The 25,667-nt window shown below is 38.0% G+C and overlaps 1 protein-coding gene across 1 annotated transcript in view; it reads left to right on the forward strand.

Annotated features, from left to right (window-relative positions):
- ca10a (carbonic anhydrase Xa) overlaps nucleotides 1-25,667 on the forward strand; it is a 408,567-nt gene that overhangs the window by 343,491 nt on the left and 39,409 nt on the right. Inside the window, exons 4-5 of the mRNA XM_037981003.1 lie at nucleotides 517-702; nucleotides 20,419-20,514. Of these exons, the coding sequence (XP_037836931.1) occupies nucleotides 517-702; nucleotides 20,419-20,514 (282 nt within the window). The remainder of the gene's footprint in view (nucleotides 1-516; nucleotides 703-20,418; nucleotides 20,515-25,667) is intronic.

A 25,667-nucleotide genomic window follows, 5' to 3' on the forward strand; every position in this document is an offset into this window, starting at 1 on the left:
CAACCATATTAGGTTTTGAAGCCTGGGTTGTTTTAGCAACTTTGACATTCAGAATTCTGATTTTGGGGGGCTTTTTAGTTGAGTTTTTCAACTTGGATTCTGAAAATTCTGACTTACATTTACATTCTAATTTAGTATAAATGAAACACATCGTATGACTTCATCACTTCTGGTAGTGGCTCAGGGGACCCTGATGGCACAGTGCTACATCCATGACGTTCTGTGTTTCCATTCCTTTCCCCTCCAAACCCAGCACCCTGTTACAGTCTTTCAGCAAGATAGCATCTGAGCATACACACTACATTTTGTAGGCTGTATCATTTTGAGGTCCTCCTGTGGTCAGGCAGGCCATAAGTATAATGAGAGCTGATCTAAAAATATATGTGCCTTACTGCACCTTGTTTTCATATTCAGTTTTTCTGATGCGTTTGCTTTTGTACTAATTTCTTACTGAATTAATTAAAAGAGAGAATTGTTGTGTCCTTCTGTAATCACTGCTTGTTTTGTTTTCTCCAGGTGGGTGGGACGATGTATAATACCGGCCGCCATGTTTCTCTGCGACTGGACAAGGAGCATCTGGTTAACATCTCTGGGGGCCCAATGACGTACAGTCATCGTCTGGAGGAGATCCGGCTACACTTCGGTAGTGAGGATGGCCAGGGCTCTGAACACCTGCTGAATGGACAGGCCTTCTCTGGAGAGGTGTGTCTCAATGTGTTTTATACTCAAATGGTTAACTAATGCTGTCTATAACTAATAGAAAATATAAAATTGTATACTTAAATTAAATACTTATAGATTCTGAATGAATTCTGTGTCAAATGACAGGAAATGTGACCCACAAAGACCGAACATGTGTTACCTATAACATCAACTGGTTGAAAATGTTAGAAACCATGCAGCTTTCACTCACCAGAAAGCATGCCATAAAAACATTTCTCCACATCTTCATAACATAGAAGTGTCACAGTTTGGGGTTATGTGCAATATTAACAGTATGCTGGATGATGGGGTAGTGGTTATTATGGCTACCACCATGCCTCACAGCAAGAAGGTCGTTGGTTCAAGTCTCAGCTGGGCTTTTTCTGTGTGCTGTTTGTTTCTCCAAGAACTCCAACCTCCAGAAACTTTCATGTTGTTAACTGGAGATTCTAAATGGGCTTTAGGAGGGAGAGTGTCTGTGCACGGTTGTTTGTAATAAAGACTGGAGCACAACAAGAACACATGTAGGAGAATAAAATAAAATCCAGTTTCAGCTGTAGGAGGTGGTGTACGTCAGTGTTCATAGATTGGCTTTTGTTTCACCTGAGAGTTCAAATCAGTGAGCAGTTTTCTTCCTGTTGGTAAACAGTTTCAAATCTGAGGAGCTCAAAAAAAAGGATGTTGTGAACCTCAATGGTTTCCAGTTTCCATTATCTGCTCCCCTCATTGGAGCTCTTGTACTGTTGGTTTAAAAGTTCATTTTATAAAAGAAAGGTGTACAAATATTTCAAAGCTTAAAAGATGATACTTTTGTGTTCTGCAGTGGTGGCACTTGTTCTTACCCATATCTGTGTGTGTGTATGTGTGCACCAGTAAATGTTTTAAAAAAAACCTCTCAGAGTACTCATTGGATGTAGTTGTACAACTCATTGCTTTTTAAAGTTATCCTAATTCAAGATGGATACTGCAGCTAATTTACCTCATCTGACTTAGTTATCTTGTAACTTAGTCATATTTACAGATACTGAACTAAAGGTAGAAAGTGTAGTAGCTGATAGCCATTCAAATCGAATACTCCGATTTGAACAACATCACAAGCTTTAAAGCAAACTGTTTTGTTTGGCCCCAGTTTCACAAAAGGAATCCAAGCATGCAGATACAATTGGGAAGCCTTTACTGGTAAACATGGTCTTTCTGAGATTATACTAGTTAAGATAAGGTTTAAGAGACTTTTCTAATATAAACCTCAAATTTAAGATGAGAATCCAAAACAACACCCAGCCATCTGAACTCATCTACATTCTGGATTTCTGATCAATGACAGTAAAACCAGCACAGACTTTGTGTCTGATTGTACAACACATTGAGACACTTTTTAAAAAATTTCAAACACAATGATTGATTTTTTTAACCACTGAGACCTTCCCACTAGTGGTCTGTTCAATAACTTTGCAGCTTGTTGTGGAGTCTTTACAGTTATGTGCGCCTGATTTGGTTATAAAATGAGGGAGCAAAGAGAACAAAGAACTGGGATGTCAGGTTGGTTTTGATATAGCATTACCCTTTCATGCAAGAGAACCACATTTGAAACCAGATGAATGATGGCGCTTTCTTTTTGTTTTTAAATAAACAGTGGCTAAATGCTGATATAAAACTGATGTAGACATTTACAAACTTTTCACTTTTAGGCCTTATTTAGTCCAATTGTTGCATAATTGTCTGCATATGACCTCTGGCTTGAGTACTTTTTTGAACTCGTGAACATCTGGAGCTTTTAATTAGCACGACATCACTCAAAGCTTTTATTCTATTTGGGCAGATTTGTACATTTAACATAATCTGCATACATGTGGCTCTAAACATCTTCACAATTTTTAGCTAAATCATTAATGAATGTGCAAGAAGAGAGCAATGTACCAAAAATGAAACCTTGTGACACACCCATTTTATAGTTTTGGAAGGCTGATTTCATCCCATTAACTTTGACACACTAACTATTTTTAAACAGGAACTGAACCAGTTAGTTTCCAAGTGGCCAGCATAGTTTACTTATTTTTAAGTTGTGTCCATGAAAACACTTATTTATTATTTACAACAGTCTTGGCAGAACATATTGGATTAGCATAGTGAACCAGAAACAATCTGAAAAGCACTTTCTTCTCTCTGCTCATCTTAGACTTTCTCCTCCTGCTGTGTTGGACAGAATGAATTATCAAGGCAACAGATTTGCAACCTGAGAGGCAAAAAGAAAAATGGTTAAACGCTCATGGCAGCTCACAATGTTACCTGTTCCTTCTCTGAGAGTTGTGGCTGTAATATGGTTGTAATAAAACAGAAAGGAGACGATCACATGGAGGATATTTGGAAGAAACGTGTGAAAATATGTGCTGTCGACAACCATTTCCACCTCATTTTTGTCTGCCTTAGAGACACTGTGTGCATCACATTTCATCTGCAGATCTCTCCAAAGCCTTTATTGTCTGCCTCTGAACAAGTCCTCAAACATAATGTTCACCCACAAAGGCTAAATCAGACAGTAATAAGATCTAGAATTCCTTGAGGGAATGCATATCACATGTCGCCTTTCATGCCAGAGGTTTAAACTAAAACCATCTTATGTTGAGAAATGATGGCATTGTAGATATTTTGCTCAAACCTTGAAAAAACAACTGTATATACAATCCCATACAATATCCTGACATCTTATGCTCAGAGTATGTGTTGTGACTGACACTAAGGTACTACCACCACATAAAATTGTATCTGACTATTTTTAAAATTGATTGAATTATAGCCTTTGTTTTGTTGGCTAATATTTATGACCTGTGACGGACAACTTAAATAGGATTAGTTCCAGAACTTAATCAGTTGTATATGTATATCAAATTAGTATTTCCCAAAACTTTCAATAAAATCTCTCTAGTTGGTCTTGAGATATTTTGCCAACAGCCAGACTGGGTTAACTTCAACAGTTAGTGGTAAAGTTTTAAGCAAAGATTTTAGGCATGGAATAGTATTTGATTTATGTGTTGTAAATGACTCTTTCCTACAACCATCAATTTTAGCACAATATCTGTAAAACTGATTAAATTATAGCCACTTTTGTGTTTATTAAAGTCAGTTGGCTATGGCAGCCATCTCAAATTGGTTATCTCAAAAAATTAATCCGCTGCACTAATACATTTAGTGATTATTTCTATAAAAAAACATTAGAATTCATCCATATTTTACAAACAGACATAGTTGACAAGAAGTTAATTGCAGCTAATTAGTGATCTTGAGCAGTCTTTTAGCTCTCAGAATATTTGTTGTGGCTCAGTCCCAGCTACTACCACATCAAATTCCCCAAATTAATTGACTTATAGCCATTTTTAGGTTTTGTAAGGTCAGTTGGCTGTGGCAGCCATCTTGAATCAGGTTGACTCCAAAAGGTAATCAGTTGTAGATATTGTGTATATCCAATTATTACATGCACGTTTCATTAAAATCTGTCCACTGGTTCATGAGATATTTTGCTGTTGCTGCAGACATCTTTCACACAGGCACGTCCAAAAACATTATTGCCCTTTCAGCTTTACCAGCGGGCGATAAAGACAGAGGAAAGACAGGAAATAAAATATGAATATAGTGGGAGTGGGAGAGAATTGGAGTGTTTTTTATGCTCTCTCTCCACCCTCCCAAGGACACTGTAAATACACGTTTTGCTACAATTTGAATATCAGCTTTCTCACTCTGAGGGAGGATAAATGATTATCATTAATTATAATAAATTTGCTTGTCAAGACTGCAATTATTTTGTTGCCACACAAATTGTTTATTTATATAACGGCGGCGGTGGAATGGAGGAGGGAGTCATGAGTCTGTTGAACAATCAAAGCCAAAGAAGTGAATTGTTTCACTTGTCAAAATTTTCTTTTTTTGTGTTTGTTCAGAAGTGCACGTTTGGGCTGCTAGGAAGTGTATGTGTAGCATTAAATGCTTAACAGTAATCTCCAAGACAACTTTATTTCTGCCCGAAGCAGTGATGCAAATTGCCGCCACGATGTGAAAGCTCATTTAGAATGTCATATGGTTCCCTGCAGTTGGTGACAGGCAGAATGAGCTGAGCTAATAACCAGCTCCTATATTAGAAAGGGTACAAAGGTACACCGCATGACATTTCGACAAAAACCGTTCAGCATTCGCTCAGGTAACTCTGTGATTCTGCTTTCAGACATGTTGCTTTGTCAGGAACTTCACACTGCCTTCGGTTTTATTCACTTTTAATGTGTCAAACGTTTTCAGTCAGTGGCAGCGCTGAACTGACAGTTCGTCTTTAAATTATTGTCGTGCAAAATGTGGTCTTTTTAAGCATCAGTTAAAACACACACACACAAACACAGTTACTGTATGATGTTTGAGCATTTCTGTGCTTCCATATTCTGTCTGTCACACATGTTGGTTGGGCACTTATATAGTTAGTTTGGTCTTTCTCATTAGATCATTGCTAAATATTTACTTGGCATGTCTAGTTAACAGGTTCTATCTTGATTTTTCCATTGACCTTTGATAAACCAGTAGACGAAATTCAATGAAACTGTCAGAAAGCAAACTTTGGATGTTCATCTACAAATGAATAAATTTTGCAGTCAACATTATTCAAAATGGCTGCCAAAGTTAATCAAATGTGTCAAGTACAAAAATTCCTCAAATTCGATCAATTTTACCAATCTGGAAGAAGCTCATCAACGCATACTTGGAGATCTACAAATCTTGTGAGATCTTTGCTTAAAACTTTGGTATGAATTATTGGAGTCAACTCTGTCTGTCTGATAGCAAAATATCTCATTAACAACTAGGCAGATGTTAATATAATTTTCAGAAAGTAATCATTTGATGTATATCTACAAGCGATAACCTTTTGAAGCCAACACAATTCAGGATGTCAATCATAGCCACCTAATCATAAAAAATTCCAAAAATGTCTGTAATTTATTCAGGTTAATATATATTGCACTAAGATTTGGTGTACTAGTAGGTGGGAGTCATTTACAACAAATACTTCAAATACTTCTTATTGCACAAAATCTGTACCTAAATTTTTTGCATTAATGAAACTGTCAGAAAGTAATCATTAGACATACATTTACAACTGATTATTGTTTGGAATCAATCCAATTCAAGATAGACTCCACAGCTAATCAACATAAACCAACACAAAAATGGCTTTAACTCATGTAATTTTGCAGATACTGAGCTTATGTGGTAGTCGCTGAAAGTCAATCGCAATGCATACTATTTTCAAGGTTTGACAAAAACAGCTACTGCTTTGTCATTTTTTTTCAACACAAGATTATTTTTGTCTAAAACTCTGCCATGAAAGACGGAGGGCGCTGTGTATGATTTTAATGAATGCCATATTTTAAATTTCTTACTAATTTCAGTTTGAGAAATAAAAATGTGTTGAAAAACTAAAAGATCAAAAGTGAGACTGAATAATAGTTTTTTTTAGCAAAAATATAATAATCCAGCAGGAAATGACCCAAGCTGTCCAGGAAATCGTACATCTAACTACTGCTTGCTTTAGTAAAAAATATGAATTTCATTTAAATAATCACATAACGTGAAACTGACAACAATGTGAAGATTGATAAAATAGCATTTTTATGAACAGCTTAAAATTTTTTTAGATCGGAGTTGCTTTAAGCTGCCAGTCGTAAACTTTGGTCTTGGCTATGTTCAGATTAGCCATTAGCTCTTCTGTTGGTCAAAGAGCTGTCTACAACAGGTAAGATATTAAATGTTTATAACTTTGCCACAGAAACAAACCTCTAAAGATCTGATCTTAATCTGGCACTATAACCCACAACATTTCCCAAACAGCTGACAATCTAATGAGAAAATTTGTTTGCTAACAGATTTCTTTTAATGGATATCACATTTCTTTCTGCTGAATCTTCCCTAGAGGCACAACTGTTTCTAAAGAAAAACGGTAACTAGAAAACATATTCCTCCTCCTCCACCACTCTCCTGTCCCGACTGCCTACCTTCAAGGACTTTGAGGTCCTAGAAGATGTTTCCAAATCAAAAAGTGTAAAAGAATTTTTTGCTCGCCACCTTTTTCTCTCTCTCTCTCTCACCCCCATTTGCAGATTGAAAGGTGTCTGAGCATGTCCTTGAAGCGTGAACAAAGAGAGCAATATTAAAACTTTTTAAAGCTGAATATCCTTCTGAAACGGCAGCCCCCAGGAGGAGATGAAGGTGTGTGTGTGTGTGGGCTGGGGGGATTCAGGACTGTATGATGTGTGTAGCTCCACTCCTGCGAAGCAGCTTCACAGTCTAATCTGAAAATGAAACACCTTGCTCACGGTGCTAAAATATTCCAAATAATATTTTCTCCGCTGGGCTGACTTATGTTTTTACACACTGTGAGAACACTCACCCACCTTATTATCCTCTGATACGAGGAAGGAAAGAAAACAAGTCTTTAGGTTAGAACGAAGCAGATAAAAAAAAAAAAAACATTTTTCAGTCGATGCAGATGTGTCTGAACTCTAAAAAATGATGCACTGCTGATATAGGTTTTTTATCCCAATAATAAATTATATTTGATTTAAACAAATATGGAATCATGATCATCCTAAATGTAATACATAATGGAAAATCCCATATTCAATCTGGTGAGTGTTTTTATCCATTAAGTAGATCATTTCCACCGAGCGTTTTGTGAAGTCTGCCGCAGGTTTTGTGATGGATGTCCTTCCTCACCGGCCGCCACTGTTCTGTGTTCATTTCAGTCCACTGTGGAGGCTTGAAACTCAGGTGATCCATCACCGGAAAGAATTCATCTCTTTTATGATTTTGTCAATGTTGTATTAAAGTTGGGCCACACCGGCATTCTGATGAAAGCATTCACTGATGTTGCGTTCAAGGACGTGCTGATATTTGAACATAACAAATGAAGCACTTTCTGCTCAGTCTTATACATTTTATTCTTATTAGAGTGGGTTGCAAAAGTATTTTCCCCACTTGGTTTTCTCTCTATTATGTTGCCTTACAACCTGGAATTTATTTGAACTTTGATTTTGATTATAAGTAATACATTTATACAACATAGTTCAGATTATTAAAGTTAAATGAGCAAAAGAATGTTTTAAATGGTTTACCAGTTTGCTAATCTTTATGACTGGATCATTCTAGGACATTCAACTGGTTCTCCTTAAACCAGTGGAGTGTTGCCTTAGCAGAGGGTTTAGGGTCATTGTCCTGCTGGAAGGTGGATCTTCGTCCTAGTCACAGATCTGTGGAAGACTCAAACAGGTTCCCCTCAATAATTTCTCTGCATTTTGCTCCATCCATCTTTCCTTTAACTCTGACAAATTTCCTAGCCCCTGCTGATAATGTCACCACAGCATGATTCTGCTACCTCCATGCTTAACTGTAAGGAGTGTGTTCTTATCATGATGAGAGATGATAGGTTTAAACATGACATGGTCCTTGATGATCAAAAAGGTTCAGTTTTAGTCTCATCTGACCACAGAGCCTTCTTCCACGTGTTTGGGCAGTCTCCAATATGCCATCCATTATCTTTACCTGCTTCTTCTTTTCAGGTCACGGGGAGCTGGTGTCTATCTCCAATAGTCACTGGACAGGTCACAAGTCCATCTCACGGCCACATATAGTCAAACGAGACAGACAACCATTCACATTCTTACTCACACCTAGGGACAATTTTGCAGTTCCCAATTAACCTAACAGGCATGTTTTTGGTCTGTGGGAAGAAACCGGAGTAGCTGGAGTAAACCCACGCGAGCACTGGGAGAACATGTAAACTCCACCGGGAAGCGATCCTGCAACTTTATTGCTGGCAACAGCTCTGACCATTGTGTTGCTGTTCCACCCTGTCTCCAATATGCTTTTTGGCGAAATCATTGTTTTTGATCCATAAATTTTGGCAGGTTTGCTGTGGCGACAGAAGTTTTCTGTTTGCTAATAAAGGATTTAATGGAGCTCTGTGAAATGTTCAGGGTTTGAGATGTTTCTATAACCCAGCCCTGATCTGTTCTTCTCCACAACTTTGTTCCCTGACCTGTGTAGAGAGTTCTTTGGTCTTCATGTTGTCTCTTGCATGGTGGATGTCTGAACTACTAAAAGGTTGCACTGGTGTTGACTCTGGGTTTTATCAGAACTTATTTAATTAAATAAGTGGCTTCTGAAGGTATTGGTTAATTCAAAGCAAAGGGGGTGAATACATATGAACACACAACTTTTCAGTTTTTTATTAAAACATGTTTTATTTTGCAATTTAACACCATTAATCTGGAACATTTTGTGAAAGTAAAAATCTATTCAATTTCCTGGTTATAAGGCAGCTAAATAGAAAACCAAGGACGGGGGGGGGGGGGGGGGGGGGGGGGTTGCACCTTGGATTTGGTGAGAGGGTATAACAAAGTGCCTGTAACCGAAGCAGACCGGTCTAAAACTGCATTTTGCACTCCATTTGAGCTCTTTGAATGGAATTGCATGCTTTTGGCCTCTGCAACGCACTTAGTACATTTCAGAGATTGATGCAGCGATTATTTGGGGATCAGCAGTGCAAAGGTCTCTTGTTGTACCTTGATGACATCGTTGTGTTTTCCTCCACAGTCCAACAACATCTGGAGAGGCTTGAGGTGGTTTTGAGTCAACTTCAAGGTGAAGGCCTTAAAGTGAAGCCAACCAAATGGGCCTTTTTCAGGCCAGAGGTGCAATATCTGGGGCATGTAATTTCTGCCAAGGGTTTTGCAACTGATCCCAGTAAAACTGAGGTTGTAGCTAACTGGTCACCCCCCCCCCCCCCCCCCCCNCCCCCCCACTACAGTTTCTGAGCTACGATCCTTCCTCGGGTTTGCTAGCTATTACCACTGTTTTGTGGAGGGCTTTGCAAAGTTCGCCGCTCCTCTTCATAGGCTGGTTGCAGAGCTAAGGGGTACCAGGTCAAAGAGACAGTTGGCACAGACTGTCATTCAGGGCTGGACAGAAGAGTGCCAAAATAGTTTTGAAGAACTGAAAATCAAGTTGACAATTGATGACAGATTTTTCACTCCCTTTTATCTTGGAGGCAAGCTATGGTGGTTTGGGGGCTGTGCTCTCTCAAGAGCAGGAAGGTAAAATGAGACCAATTGCTTATGCAAGCCGGGGCTTAACCCTCTCAAGGCAAGCGTTGCAACAACATATCTGATTTTTCCTGTTACTAAAACTTAATTTGAGCCTGAGAGGGTTAAGGCCTACAGAGCGCAACATGCTGAATTATAGCTCCATGAAATTGGAGTTTTTGGCGCTGAAGTGGGCCATGACCGAAAAGTTTCGGGACTATCTTTTGAGTCATAAGTGTGTTGTCTTCACTGACAACAATCCATTGAGTCATCTAGCTTCAGCCAATTTGGGAGCAACATAGCAGCGTTGGGCTGCCCAGTTGGCATCATTTGATTTTGAAATCAAGTATCGTTCTGGTCGAACTAATAGGAATACTGACGCATTGTCGAGGCAGCACCCCGTTGCTGTACAGGACTTGGAAATGATGGTCCCTGGTGCAGTTCTTCCAGAACCCTTGAGAGAGGTTTTGCAAGGGCAGGAAAGGGAGGCTACCCAGGTGGCTGTTATGGCCCTGCCTAACCATACCACCTCTGAAATTGGTGTTTTTCAGCAGGCAGACCCAACCATACAGGAGCTCAGTTTTTTGGAAGCGGAAACAGCGTCCCACTGCAGAAGAGCGTCAGCAGGTATCCCAGCCTGTTTTGGTGTTACTCCGGCAATGGGATAGGTTAGTCGAAGAGAATGGTGTTTTGTACAGGCAAGTGTTCAAACCTGCTAGTGGTGAGGTAACCCTACAGTTGGTATTGCCCACATCCTTAAAGGAGGAGACTTTGAAAAAGGTTCATCAGGAGCATGGCCATCAAGGCGTAGAGCGAACATTAGAGCTCCTCTAAAAAGGGGGGGTAGAATGTGGCAGGAAGTAGGCGGAGACTCCACCTTCTGCCAGGGTAATTGCTCGGTCTGTCAATAACATAAGAGGGCACTCACTATAAAAGCTCCAGTGACTGCGTATTGGCATGAGCTGATTGATACATCACTCAGCGTTTCAGGGAGTGTGTTCACAGACGCATCACTACGTGCTGCCATGTGGCATTTGCTGCGTACTGAGTACAGGTAAGGTAGCTTCCTGCGCACCTACAATTGCCCCGATCATGCAGTTTATATATTTTTGCACCTACAGATAAGCTTCGGCATATTCATACTCACGTTGTGAATGAAGTGGTTCCTGTGCCAGTATGCCCTTTTATGTGCTTTCCTGTTTGTGCGGGAGCGAGGAGGAATTGACCTGATCGGTAGGTGAAATCAGTTGTGATTCTTATTTTAAGAAATTTGTTTTAAACTGTTTTTACTGTGGATTATAGATCTGTCCACATTCACCACTGCTGCTTTGCCAGAATTAAAACATACCTTATACGCCGCTCGTCCTGCACCCGTCGAAAGTAGCGTCGGACACACCCACGCTCTGACCGGAGAAGGGGGGAGAGCAGCAGCCTCTGTTCAGCACCGGCTCGTCCGCTGTGACTGGACATGCTCTTAAATTTTCTCAAACCATTTTATTGTATTTTATACCTGTATTTGGAGTGTTTGTTTTTATTATTTTTTTGTTCTGCAGGTTGGCGAGGGAAGTGCGTGTGGCCTGGATGGTGGCGTCCCCTTTTTTTTGTGTGATTGTAGTGATCAGCACAGACAGGGATTTAACGGGTGTGTGAGTTCACGGTGTTTATTGTGATTTTAATTTGGGAGCCTCCAATCCAGGACCTAGGTAGGCCTCGCCAACTGGTTTTTATATAGATAGTAATTTTAATCACCTACTGGTGTTTTATTTCTTTTGTTTTTAAAAAACTTTTATCAACTTGAAACCTTCTCTCCTGCTTATTGCAAACAAACTTGTGTGTTAATTGAATTCCTGGGTGAAAGTCCCAGGTGGCGTTGTTGGTAATCAAACTCTAATATTATTGCGTAATTTTAAAACCACCGTTTGCCACATAAAGATTAAAATATAAAAAAATAACTGACTTAAAATTAAGCTAATTGTTTACTTCCAGGGCAACTGCAGAACTCTGCAACAGAATTATTTACCTTTAAGAATGTTTTTCTCAGTCCAAATTATCATGCGATTATTTTATTAGGGTTCATTAACAACGTTCCTAAATTCAGCAAAAACGAAAATACAAGACTTGGTCTCTTTTCACAAGTTATCTCACACAAAACCTAAACTGCCAGACTAACTCCAAAAATGAACAAATAGGTGTTGCACAATGCTTTAGTATGTATCAATGGTGTCTCAATTGAAAAAAGTTTGACTTTTGAATGGGTTTTCTCTTTTATTAATTAATTTATTAATAAGTTAGTGGTCTGAAGAAGAACAAAAGTGAACTGAATTACTGTTTTATATGATAACGAAGTCTGTGGTGGGAAGTTTGGTCAGCTGCAATTTCAAATAATCATGAGGGTTTTCATACCACTTTTCAGCTTTACTTTTTGTTAATCATCCATAACAATGCTTATTAAACTTCAATACTCTCAAATCTTTTGATGCAAGACAATTTTTTTTCTAACTTCACCAATGAAGTGGCTAAAGCTCAACTTTACTCTTGCACCTTAACAGAAGGGTTTGTTAATTTTTAACAGTGCATTAAAGTTAAGTAAGTATATTTGATCAAATATGCAGGCTGTTCTACTCCGGTTGTCAGAAATACACCATATGAGTTACTTTTTCTCTCAATAAAAGTTAACCATGAAAATAAATAAAGTTATCGCACCAATTTTTGTACTCCAAAGTTACAGCAGAAAATGTTGGATCATTTTCAAACAATGTTGTTTCTAGTAATCAGTCAGAAACGTCAGACTTGTCTTTCAATTAATTAAGGAGTTGGAATAATTAGGAAGGTATTACATATTTTTTGACATCTAAAACTGCGCCTTTCAGTATTAAAAGTTTTGTCGCTTTAGATGCAAAATTGTTATATTATCCATCAATGCATCTATTTATCCATCCAAACCCTCCTGCGAGTTCTGTGTCTGCCCTGGGGTCTCTCCCCAGAGGGAAATGCATGGAAAAACTTCAAAAGGAAATACCCAGGAAGCATCTTAATCAGATGCCTTAACCACCTCAGCTGACTTCTTTCAACGGGGAGGAGCTTTGGCTCTACTCTGAGCTTAAACTGAGCTTGGCCATCCCACAAAGAAAGTTCACTTCAGCCATTTATGTCACTCATAAACAAGACTACCAGATACTTGAACTCTTCCACTTGAAGCAGCGACTTGACCCTCAACCTAGAGGGAGCATTCCACCTTTTACCAGTTGAGAACCACAGCCTCAGACTTCGAAGAGCTGACTTACCAGCTACTTGAACTAGACTGTGAACAGCCTCAGTGAACGCTTAACCCTCCTGAAGCCCTTGTAACTGAAGAGAAGAAGAGAAGCTCTTGTAACTTTAGGTCAATTTCACCCAAAGGCCACAAGAGGGTTAAAAGTCATGGCCTGAAGAAGGCAACAGAACCACACTCTCTGCAAAAAGCAGAGATGATACCCTGAGGTTCACAAACCAGACACACTCCTCTCTAAAACCGTGTCTTGAGATCCTATTTAGGAACACCACAATTATGATTGGAGGCAAGGGAAAGCCCTAGCGGGAATCAAACCCACACCTGGAACAAACTCAACCTTGTGCCAAGATTATCAACATAGTTCTTATTCTTGTTATTTAGCCCTTACAAAAAAATCCCACGAAATTCACATGTGATCCCATGTGATTCCCATTTTCCACATGTGGTTCACATAATCCACAAAAAAATCACATATTTCCACATGTGATTCCCATTTTCCACATGTGGTTCACATAATCCACAAAAAAATCACATGTTTTCACATGTGGAAATGTGGGAATCACATGTGATTCCCATGTGATCACATGTGAAAGTCACATGTGATTTTCATGGGATTTTTTTGTAAGGGAGGGATCAGATAGTCCTTCAAATGACAATAGCACCCCATACTCCCCCAGACAGAATGCCTTACAGGAGTGTAAGTCTTTTTTAGATCCCAAACAACACATGTGAACTGTACAATCAAACTCCCATTATTATCAACTTTACAAGGATAAAGATCTGGTCCACTGTTCTGGAATCCGAAGCTTAACAATCAGTTTGAGCCTCCCTTCTTACCATCCTAGAGTAAACTTTTCTGAAGAGGCTTAGAAGTGTGATCCCATGATAGTTGGAGCAAACTTTCTGGTTCATTTTAAAGATGGGGACCACCACTCTGGTCTGCCATTCCACCAGTTGCCCTGATCCACCAGGCAACATTGAAAATCAGTGGTATTTTAAAGTTACTGGAAAGAAAGCTACAGCTTTCAGGCTCCCGGAGCAACCATGCTTACAAAACCTTTTGAGGCAGTTCCTATACCTCGATTTCTTTTGTGTGAACTCTTTGCAGAAGCGTCAAAAATCAACCAACGGAAATGCTTCAGTTTATCATTTAATCAGAGTTTTAGTAATACAATGATGGGCAAACTTTAATATCTATCTCTGAAGTGTAACTTCTTGGGTTCAGATTGCACTACAGAGTGAGGAAGACCCAACTGGCTGCTGAAGAAACGATCCAGCTATATTTAATTCAAATCTTGTCAAGTGTCTCAGAAGGATTCGCCACAGGCAGCTGTTCCAAACATTTAAACCCTCCATCAATCACACAAACAGTTGCACACATGGAAAACTGCACTGAGCTAATATTGTTGTGGCAGATTATCAGAGATGATACTGTGGAAGCCTCTTCTGTTTTTCCTTCTCTAATTGTCATTAATTACCATAACATGGCACATTTCACCTACATCTGCACTGTGGTGTATTAATTGCTAAATAGCTTGGATTAATATCAATTTAGAATATCAAAATGTGGTTTATGATTTTCAAAAAAGACGTGATTAATTTGTTTAATCATGTTCACTAGTGCAGTGATTTTCAACTCCAGTCCTCAAGGAACATTATCCTGAATGTTTTAGTTGTTTCTCTGCTCTTCAGCAGGTCTTCAAGTTCCGCAGAAGCCTGTTAGTCATTCAGTCATTCAAAGCAGGTGTGTCAAAGCAAAGAAACAACTAAAACATGCAGGATAGTGTTAGTCGAGGACTGGAGTTGGGAATTACTGCACTACTGCAATGTAATAGTTGCTAGTTTGTCATAAATTTAGTAAAAACACAAAATGCATGACTGGAATGTGACTGGTGTGTGTGGAAATAGCCCAGGTCCAGCTGACCATTCACAGAATGGAATAATCTCTCACTCAATACAACATTGACTCAAACTCTCCATTTAAGTTCTGAAGGTTTTTATTTCCACAGCAGGATGTAACTTCTGATTTGTGTAGCATTCAGTGGAAAGTTGCAGTTCAAAATTTAAGTCTAAACACAGTTTAGTGTGAAAAAAATTAATAATGGATACACAAAGCTTTTTCAGACTGTATTTACTCTATTTTATTTATTTATTTCTATCACTTAGGCATAGGCATCTATAGACCTTTAAACTAAAACTATATCTAACCACAAAGATCGTCAAACACCCACACAAAGTGGTGGTAAAGAAACTGTATGTGTTACAATGATTACAATATCAAATCAAAAGGATAACAGAGTTTGCAGTACGTCACACTGCTGGTCCCATGTCAGTAGGGTGTTTAGCCCCCTCTCGTTTGGATACAAGCAGTGACCAGTGAAGAACAGAGGACACCTGTTGTATCCTCTCCTGCAGCAACCCACAGCTGTTATAACAGAACCTCAAGATCAGGCAGATGAGCAATAAGTTAGAGTTAATGTCTGAGATGATCCCATGCATGTTTGATTGGGAAAGGATCTGAGGATCTAGCCAGGTAGGACAACACCTTGAATTCTTGACTTACTCTTGAATTAATCAAATTCTTCAAATTACACTCAATGACAAAAAAGTATCCAGATAGATTAAGGTATTTGGTTGGCCATGGGAGGACCAACATAAAACAAGTAGTCCATAGACAAACATGCTGTGTGTGAACAAGCATTTGTGTCTGTTCTGGAGTTAATGTCAGTTTACACATGGGACAGTGAACCTGTAGTCCAGCTGACGCTAGTCGTCAAAACATATTGCAGGATGACACGAGGTGTTTTACAGAGTCCAATATGTGTGTCTGGAAGGCAGGCGCAGGTGTCATAAGGTTCTGTAATTCTTGGCACAAATTATAACACACAAAATGAGTGAGAATAGTAAAATTGCTCAGGACTTTTTTAATATAAAGAAACACTTTAGTTTGCAACACAAGCCAAAAGGTAAATAAATGAAGTGTTGTGAATAATAATTATTGATGATAAAAGTAAGGGAATTAAGTAGGTACATTCTAATTTACATTCTATTTTTCCAAACCGAGAATGTAAAATGCTTTACAGTCCTGCTCACCATTATTGGCACCCATGAAGTTTAAGTACATATAATGGAATATTTACTGAAGGAAATTCATCAAGTGAAACAACATTTTATTGCTGATAGCTTGAGCTTGATGCAAAACAGCAAATGATCAAAAACATTTAAAAAGATAAACATTATGAGGAAAACAAAGAAAAACATAATTTTTACCATGCCAATGGTATTGGCACCCTTTGCTGCAAATCAATATGAAAACCCAATTCGGCTCACCTGTTGCAAATCACACATAAAGATCACTTGTGATGGACTGCCTCCACACATATGACATGAATTAACCAATGAATGATCATGAAGATATTCACTCAGCTATGCAAATCATGAAGGGGTGCCAATAATGGTGAGCAGGACTGTACATAAAACAGGTAGAGAAACTGGTAAAATCTCCAATATTAAAAAAACAGACATTAAAATTTGCAAAGGAGGGTCCCAAAACTTGAAAAGAGGTTTGGGTCTTCAGCTGTGACTAAAAGCCCCCTGTAGTCTGGATGGCAAATAGAGCAAAACAAAAGTTTTGAAACTAATAAATATCGTCACAAAAAAAAAAAATCTTATTTTTGATTGTTGCAGAATCTTTATTGTCACCAAAAAACAACCCACACAACGAGACAGCTGCATTTCTGTTAATACCGAGCTACACATTTGAACATAACAGAAAAATATCACTTATCTGAAAAGCCCCATAACAACATTTGGATTTTGTTTCTCCTTCTTGAAAGTTTTTTTTTTTCTTCAATTTGTTTCTGTTGAACTTCTGCATATCAGAAATCAAATTCAGTGAAGGAAATCCATGCGCAAATCTCCAGATGAATCAGTAGCAGGTCTGCACTGGGAGCCAAGGCTTCATTCATCATCTGTCATGTGATTTGTGGGAGGAGGAAGAAGCGAGCTTTGAGACATTGATGTCTGAAACTGTCCTTCCAGCCCAGCGCCCCATTCAGAGCTTTGGCCCAAGTGTCCCATTATTACAGATTAATATTAAATGTTAACGGTTGACTGAAATTTAAATCTAATTGTAATAAAATATTGAGGTGAGGGTAGGTTGGAAAGACTTCACCAATGTGTGGCTGAGGGTAAAAATACATTTTTTTTTATTATATGACTGTTACTTTAAAGAGTAATACCTAGTTAATTGTTTGTAGCATTATTAGCATTCTCTGTTACCTTTTCTAGATGTATTATGTTTTATTGCTCACTGCTGAAGATGAAAGTGCAATAATGTTTAGTGTCTGTGTTTGCAAAATATCTCATAAATCACTTCACAGATTTTAATGAAACTATCAAGTTGCTGCAGCTAAGCGACCAAAATGGCAGTTACTCAATCAGTTTTACAGATATTGACTTGAAACATGGTCAGTTAGTAGCTGAGAACCATCCCCAACTTATAGTCCGAGTGCTCACTGAGCCCAAGAGAGCTGTTTTTAAAACTTTGGTATTTAGGTGTTAGTGTCCACTTTGTCTGTCTGTCAGCAAAATATCTCTTGAACCACTGGACAGATATTCATTAACTTTCAAAAATTAAATATTATACATCTACAACTTATAGTTTTGGACTCAACAAAGTTCGAGATAGGCAACACAGCCAACCAATTTTAGGAAATATAAAAATGGCTATAGAACTATTGAGCTGCAATTTGGTGTGGTTGTAGCTGGGAGTCATTCACAATACTTACTCCTAGTGGTTTCCATTGCACAAAACCTTTCCTTAAAACTGTAGCAGTAACTGAGTCAACCTTGTAAAATATCACAAAACCATTGGACCGATTTTAAGAAACTCTCAGAAAGTGATCATTGGTCATATGTCAACTGATTGTGTGGAGTCAATCCTATTTAGGATGGATCCCACGGGTAGTTGTCTTTTGGCAACACAAAAATGTGCTATAACTTAGTCAGTTTTGCAACTGAGCTAAAATTTCATGTGGTAGTAGCTGAGAGTCATTCACAACACATACTTTGAGTGTTAACACAATTTATGATATCTTGCAATATCACATAATTGCACATTATGTAAGGTTCGACCAAAGCGTCATTTCATTAGATGATCTTAATTTAAATCTTTGTCATGTAAGGCAGCAGGTGATATGCATTCTTTCAAGGAATGCTAGGCCTGCAGGTATAGTTTTTGCAATGGTTTTGTTATCTGTACAAATTTGGAGCTAAAAGACATAATTTGGAATAAAAATTAACCCTCCTGTTACATGTAGTGAGACTAAACAAAATTTTAGCATAGCACAATGTGCTTGTTTTTCTTGTTGTGATATTTTTAACTCCATACAAAGATGCCTTTTGAAATGCTGCTACCACTCTCTTCTAATATAAATTTTAATAAACCCCCTGAACTGTCATTCCTCTCTCTCTGTATCAAAGGGATGGTGTGTTCTTTCGGAATCTGAATCCACTGTACCTGTTAAATGGGCAGGGGGATTCAGTAAACCCAGTGCTTTCTGTGGCTACACAGAGGAACACTGTGATAAATGATAGTAGTGCTGCAGGCGCGCAGGTCGGACTAACACACAGCAGCTCCTCTCTTCGCTTTCTTTATTTCTGTATCTAATTGCAACCTCTATTTGATCCCTTTTTTGCTTCATCTCTCTCTTTTCTTCCCTCTCCATTTGGCAGACGTCCTCATTTTATTATGGCCCACGCTGTCCTTTTATTGCCCACCAGCAGCAAACTTTATGTAATTTGTCACTGGGGGAGTGCATGTGGATTATTTTGGCTGCCTCTGACGCTCTCACCTAAAAATCTAATCAGATCAGCGAAGGGCCCTAATCACGTCCTTGCGCTCCCTGATTGCATTTATAGACGTTCTGTCACTCTGCACTCCCCCAGCTGAGCGTTTCATAATTACTCTCTTCTTGCATTTGTTTATTTATATCTGCCTGTACTGTATGTGTGCCACAAGCTCCTTGCCAAAACGGCAGGATGAGAGGATTATAGAGGTGAGGAGTAACAGGCTGGAAGCCTTTGGGAGAGATTTGAAAATTATTACTACTCTTTTTTTATTTTTTTTATTTGAAATTTTCAAAGCGGCGCACTTATTATGTATTAGAATATTGTGGTGCTGCGGTCGAAAGGCAATAAATTTAAAGCCTTGGGTGAGGTGCAGGTTGGGTATTTTGCAGACTTTAGCAGTGTGGAGTAACAGGATTCATTTTTTTTAAGTCGTGGCAGAGCTGCATAATTAATCTTTTAGAAAAGGAACAAACACTAAAGACATGTTAATGCCTCCAGTCCATGTTAAGCATATTCAACTCAGTCTCACAGTAAAAATATGTAGCAAATACCTGAATTTATTGATTTATGGTCCTTGAAGCACAAACATAAAAACAAAACAAAATTCAAAGACCTAGCATTCCTTGAAGGATTGCATATCACCTGTTGCCTTTCATGCTAGATTTTTAAATTAAGATTATCCTATTTTAAGAAATGATGGTGCTAACCTTGAATTTTCTTCCTATGCACAATCAGTGTTCCAACAATCACAAACAGTTTTCCTAGGATGAATGACTTCACTTTTCACACTTATGGGTTGAAAAAGCAATTTCAGGTTGGTGTTTGCAGTTGAAGCGAATCCACTATAGGTAAAAGACGAAGTGTGTATTTGTGTGTTAGAGTAAAAGTAGGGAGGCAGAAGGAGGGGCTTGTCCATGACATCATTCATGCTAGAACTACGACTGGTTGGTTGGTTGATTAGATGGTTGATTGTTAATCTGTTTATGTGTTTCTTTATTTGATTTGTTTGGGGTGGCTGTGGATCAGTGGTTAGAGCAGTCATTCTCCAATGCAAGCGTTGGAGGTTTGGTTCCTGGCAGCAGTCACATGTCAAAGTGTCCTTGGGAAAGACACTGAACCCCTTAATGTCTCCAATGTGTGCCCCATCCGTGTATGAATGGAGTTTACAAAGCTATTCCAAATGACTTATTCTATGGAGACTAATCAGTGCTTTAGAGATGTAGTAGAGTGCTGTATGCATGTGTGTGGATGGGTAAGTGAGGGTATATATTGTGTTGTAAAGCACTTTGAGTTAGCTAGAAAGGTTCTATATAAGTACAGTCAATTTATTATTTGGATGATGTTTGATTGATTGATTGTCTTTGGAGATAGATGTATGTTTTCTAATTTCTTCCTACTTTAAAAACATTCATAGTCTTGAAGTTTCATTTGAATGCGTTTGCGCTCAGTAACTCTGTCAATGTCTTCTGTATGTTCCAGGTTCAACTGATTCACTATAATCATGAGCTGTATACAAATTACACAGAAGCTGCTAAAAGCCCCAACGGACTGGTCATAGTGTCCATATTCATGAAGGTAAGTCTGATCTTTTTGAATAATGTCTGTCCACCAAGGTTTATTCACTCAAAGGAAATTAACTTTATCTCGACACAGCTTAACCTAGCAGCTGCTACCATGATATTTTCTACTGGGTTATTATTTAGAAATTTGGCAGAACTGCTTTGGACCAGAGTTTTCTGCAGTCAAGTGATTTTGAGTTAGCACCACAAGGAACATGACCTAGAGTTATTCAGTGTTTAATCATTACAGGACAGCTGCAGTATACAATACATCGGTAGAATGTGTAATACAAAATGAAAGAGCCTGTATCTTTATGGTCAACACAGGCAAAACTCAATTAAAGACAGACAAAAAGTGCATTCAAGTGAAGCAAAACTCATATGGTTTAGTGTTTTTACTCTACATTTAATGTTTTTGAAGCCATAATAAATTCAGAAACAGCAGTTAAATATAAATTGTTAATCTTTTGGCTCAAGTGTATTTTTTTAGCTTTAACAAGATGGTTGTACCGCTTGAAAACATTCGACTGACATGGGAATAATGTAAGGTATGACTGGTGATTGGAATGAAGCCTGCCAACTAGAAAAAAGTCATGATCAGAAGTTAGTGGTTAAAAATTTAAAACACAATCATACTAAAAAAAAAACTTTCTCATAATGTAACCAATGAAATATGTCTCACTGAAAAACGTGAGCCTTTGTTTATTTTTGACACATTACATCAAAACATAAAAAACTTTGTGAAAAGTCTGCATGTGCAAATCATATGGTAGATATGACTCTCTGAGAACCTTTGGGAAGTTTTCAAAATTAACATCTTTGTAAAACAAGATATAAAGTTTTATCTTTCTTATCATCAAACAAATTGTTTTCTTTTACATTTTACTTTTAAAATGTCAGTTCTTACAGATTGTGGCATGTCAAACTAATATATAAATAGATTTAGTAAAATTATATATAAACAAAAGTATAAAAATCAATATTGATGATAGAGGTCAGCATATAAAACTAGATATTTGTTGGTCTTAGTTGCTGACACTGATTTTGACTTATTCTGGTTTTTCACTTTGACTTTTGATTAACAGACTATTGAAAATACATTTTTAATTTCTAATCAAAATCTGAAAAGTGACTGTATATAGTAAAATCTTTATTGTGAAAATTATTTACAAAAAAGATTTACATTATAGCTACTTTAAAAGACAATGTATATCTTCTTAACATTTAATCTTTTTTTTATAAAAATACCTCAAAATATTAGTGTATCATGTTATAAAAAATTCTGAGATTGCTATTTCAAATTAAATACAGGCATAACTTCTTGTAATAATTGTTTTTTCGTTGGTGTTTTTGTAGATCCAAGATTTGAGACAGCAGGTGGCAGACAGGTATAGTTTAAAAAGTATTTATTAAGTGAAAACAACAACCAAATAGGTAGGGCAAACAAAAACCAGGACTAAACAGACTTACGTATGGGGATTTGACACTGACTCAAAATCAAAAAAGAAACCAAGACAATAGAGACTGGGAAGACTGGGAAGGGTGACTGTGGAGTGAAAACAAGTGAGAAGCCTATTAATGCCAGGCTGAAATAAGGAACAAAAACACAGATTGTTTAGAAAGAACAAACTGTACAGATTTGACTGATAAACAAGAATCTAAGATATTTAAAGAGAGGAAGAAACTAAACAAATAAATGTCAAGAAAAACCCAAACTATGACACTTCTGTTAAGACGGTTGTTATTAGTGCAAATAAGTACTTAACTATGTTGCAGTCACTGCACCACAGTTAAATTTTTTTATTTTTTTACACTTGGACTGGCCAATCGCTGGTCAAGCTGAAAACCAGCCAGTTCTTGTCACCAGCTGGTTGATTGGTGTACCTCTAAAAAAAATTAAGTATAGTTGTAATGGGAGAGGTAGTTTTCTTTGTACGATAATGGGTTGATCATAATGGTAAAACATCACTTTTGCATTAGTAAACACACTAGTTTGGCCTTCTCCATACTTGTATGGCATTTAGATAATTTCACATCTGTGACCAGTGTTCCACATCTATACATTTATGGATAAAGGTCATTTTTGCAACACTACAGAGATCTGCTCAAAGCTAGCCATGTTGTCTTTTGTTAATGGTTTGCCAGTGGATATTTATTTAGCATCTCATTGATGAACTGCATTAGGGAGTGGGTCTTCAAAATGTCTGGAAACAATTGTGGGGGTTCTCAGCTTCCTTCTGTGAGCCACAAAGGCTTATAATCTTGTCACTTGAATCTTGAACATGATGAAAAAAAATTGCAACAAATTTTCTCTCAAAATAGTTGCAGAGTCTCCAACCCATCCCAGTTTAGTCATGGGCATCTCCAACCCATACAGCACCGGAGCTGCATTTTGACCCCTTGCATAAGAGCTCTCCTCTGACAGAAAACAATCAAGGCTTCAGTCCCAAATGTCCAGGTCTAAAACCAAACTGATGATAAAAAATAATTACTGAAAAACTGGTCCAAACCTACTGTCACAAAGGTAGGGGCAGCTGCATAGGTCTGTTCAAAGTGGGCCAAGGCAGGTACCGTGTGGGCAGAGGTAGGCAACAAAATAATGTGCATTGTCCTATAATACAGTTTGCAAGCCGTGCACACAAAAATAGGTTTTGATTTTCAAAAACTGTTTGTGCAAAATGAAGCTGCATGACTCACTGCCCATGTACAAAGTATATATTGAAGAGGATTAGTTCTAACCCTGAAATTTAGTTGTAAACTCATCGAATTCAGTGAATTTGCAACTGAAAATTTACTGAATTTCTTTTCAACTTTGAGTCTCCACCTAGTCACTAACAGTTGCAGCCCAGTGAGATACTGGCTTTACTGTCAGGAAGATAAATGGTTGAGTCTGTTTAGCTTGTTTGTCACAATCTCAGATGTCCAGATCTTCTGAGCTAGCTTGATAAAAACCTTTGTTCTTAATCACTGAATTAATGGGCAATTAAATAAGGAGCTCGGCCTAGAATACAGTTTTGCAAGCCATTCAGATAAAAATAGACTGTGAATTTGTAAATTGGCCACGCAAAATACAGCCGGACAGCTCTCTGGTCACTTCATCATAAACAGTCAATGAAGCTGCAACAAAAGAAATTTACATATTTTCTAACAATTTTGAATTGCAAGCTGGTCTGCAATCGTTGTAGTCCAGCGAGATACTACTTTAACCAGCCTTTGACCCCAGAACTAAGTGAATGATTCAGTCATAAGTACTGGTGGAGGAAGTATTCACTTACTCTGCTTTTGTCAAAAGTAATAATGGTAGGTTGAAATCATGGATTAAAAGTGTCATTTCAGTGAAACTATTAACACAAAAATGCAATTTTGTAATGAAAATCCCCTCATTTCTTGTGACATGAAATCATTAAGTCATTATTGCCTTTTGTAGGTAACCATAATAGCAGAATTTCACCCTTTACTCTAGGTACAGTATAAAAGAAATGCCATTATAAGTGCTTTGATGGATTGGCAAATTATTCACAGCATCTTGCCAGTGGACTAATGGTTCTGCTGTACATATTTTAACACTTGGGTAATTTGATGTATATCAAAGCATTTAAACATGTTAAGTTCTTTATAAGTTATGTCTTTTAAGCTCTTTTGACAAATACAGGGAAATACAAGCAAAGAGCAGAATGACTAGCACCTCAAATTCATACATTTTCATTTTAGTAAATGTAATGTTAGACTCAATCCTTGCCCTTTGCTTTTGTTTATCAGACAAAGCAGTCTGTGCAAAGTGTATACAACTAAGGCCAATTAATTAGAACACAAACAGTGAAATGGCCCCAAAAGCAACTTAAACTGCAATGAGGTTGAACCAAATTATCCCAAATGTGGGAGACCCTGTTAAGTTTGTTTTATGCCACAATTTAAGATTAAGACCTAAGACGTCTGGTTCTTTGCACTTGTTGGTTTAAAGCAAAGTGCCATTATTTCACTAATCCTTGAACACAATTACAGCGATCCTCCCATCCCTCTGCTCGGCTGCCCCTTGAGTGCTAGGACTCTTCTAAATCAAGAACTCACGATTCACAAACAATTAGCTATCCAATTATCCTGCAGAGTGAAACAAAGTGCTCCGTGGATCTGCATCAGTGCTGAGTACCTCTGTTCGTCCGATAGCAGTACTCCAGTGTCTCTTTGTTGTTTTTAAGAGATCTCTTTTATGAGGCGCTCAGAGATTAAAAAGACGACTGATGTCCTCGCCACTCTGCACACTGAATCTGAAAAGTTCAGCTGCTAACTGTTAATGAGTTTCCCGATGTCAATGAATCTATCACAGACAGAGGAATTGATGACCCAGGTCATTCCATCTTGACTCCCTGCTCCACCCCAACCACTTCAACATAAGAGTGTAAGAAAAGAGGTGACAAGCTGAGCTCAGGAAGTGGAGTGCTGCAGGTGTGGTTGTTCTGTGTAAAAGCCTGAGGAAATTAACATTGTAACAGCTATCGTATAGGCTGTTTTACTGTATGGTCACATCATCAGTGGAAAAACAATGATCATTTATTTACTGAATAACAAATGATTAGATTTCATATTGCTTGCCATGCAAAACTGCACAAATGTTTTTGACCATGTCTGTATGTGCGCATGTAAGGTTTTAGTGTTAGTAAAAATCTGTATCTCATGAACCTGTGGACAATTGGTTTTGAAATTCTCAGAAAGTAATCATTGGATGTACATCTTCAGTTGAACTTTTGGAGTCAACCCCTTTCAAAATGGCCTCCACAGCTTAGCATTCTGAGTAAACACAAAAATGGCTAGAACTCAGCCAATTTTAAAAATATAAAGTTAAAATTTCAGTAGCTGAGCATCATCCCCAACTCATACTCAGAGTGCTACAATATTGTGCAATATTTTTGCTTAAACCTTTGACTCACCCTAATTCAATTTGGCCACCACAGCTAATCAACCTTAACCAACACAAGAAAGTGTCGGGATTTGGGTTTTTGGTTTTCAGTTAGTTGCTTTATTAGGCCTGAGCAGCGACAGCGCTGCGAAGGCCTATTGGATCTGCTATGTTTCTTATTAGGCCCGAGCAGCGACAGCGCTGCGAAGGCCTATTGTATCTCTACTGTTTATTAGGCCCGAGCAGCGACAGCGCTGCGAAGGCCTATTGGATCT

This window comes from Kryptolebias marmoratus, linkage group LG17, assembly GCF_001649575.2.
Source record: "Kryptolebias marmoratus isolate JLee-2015 linkage group LG17, ASM164957v2, whole genome shotgun sequence".
NCBI lineage: Eukaryota > Metazoa > Chordata > Actinopteri > Cyprinodontiformes > Rivulidae > Kryptolebias > Kryptolebias marmoratus.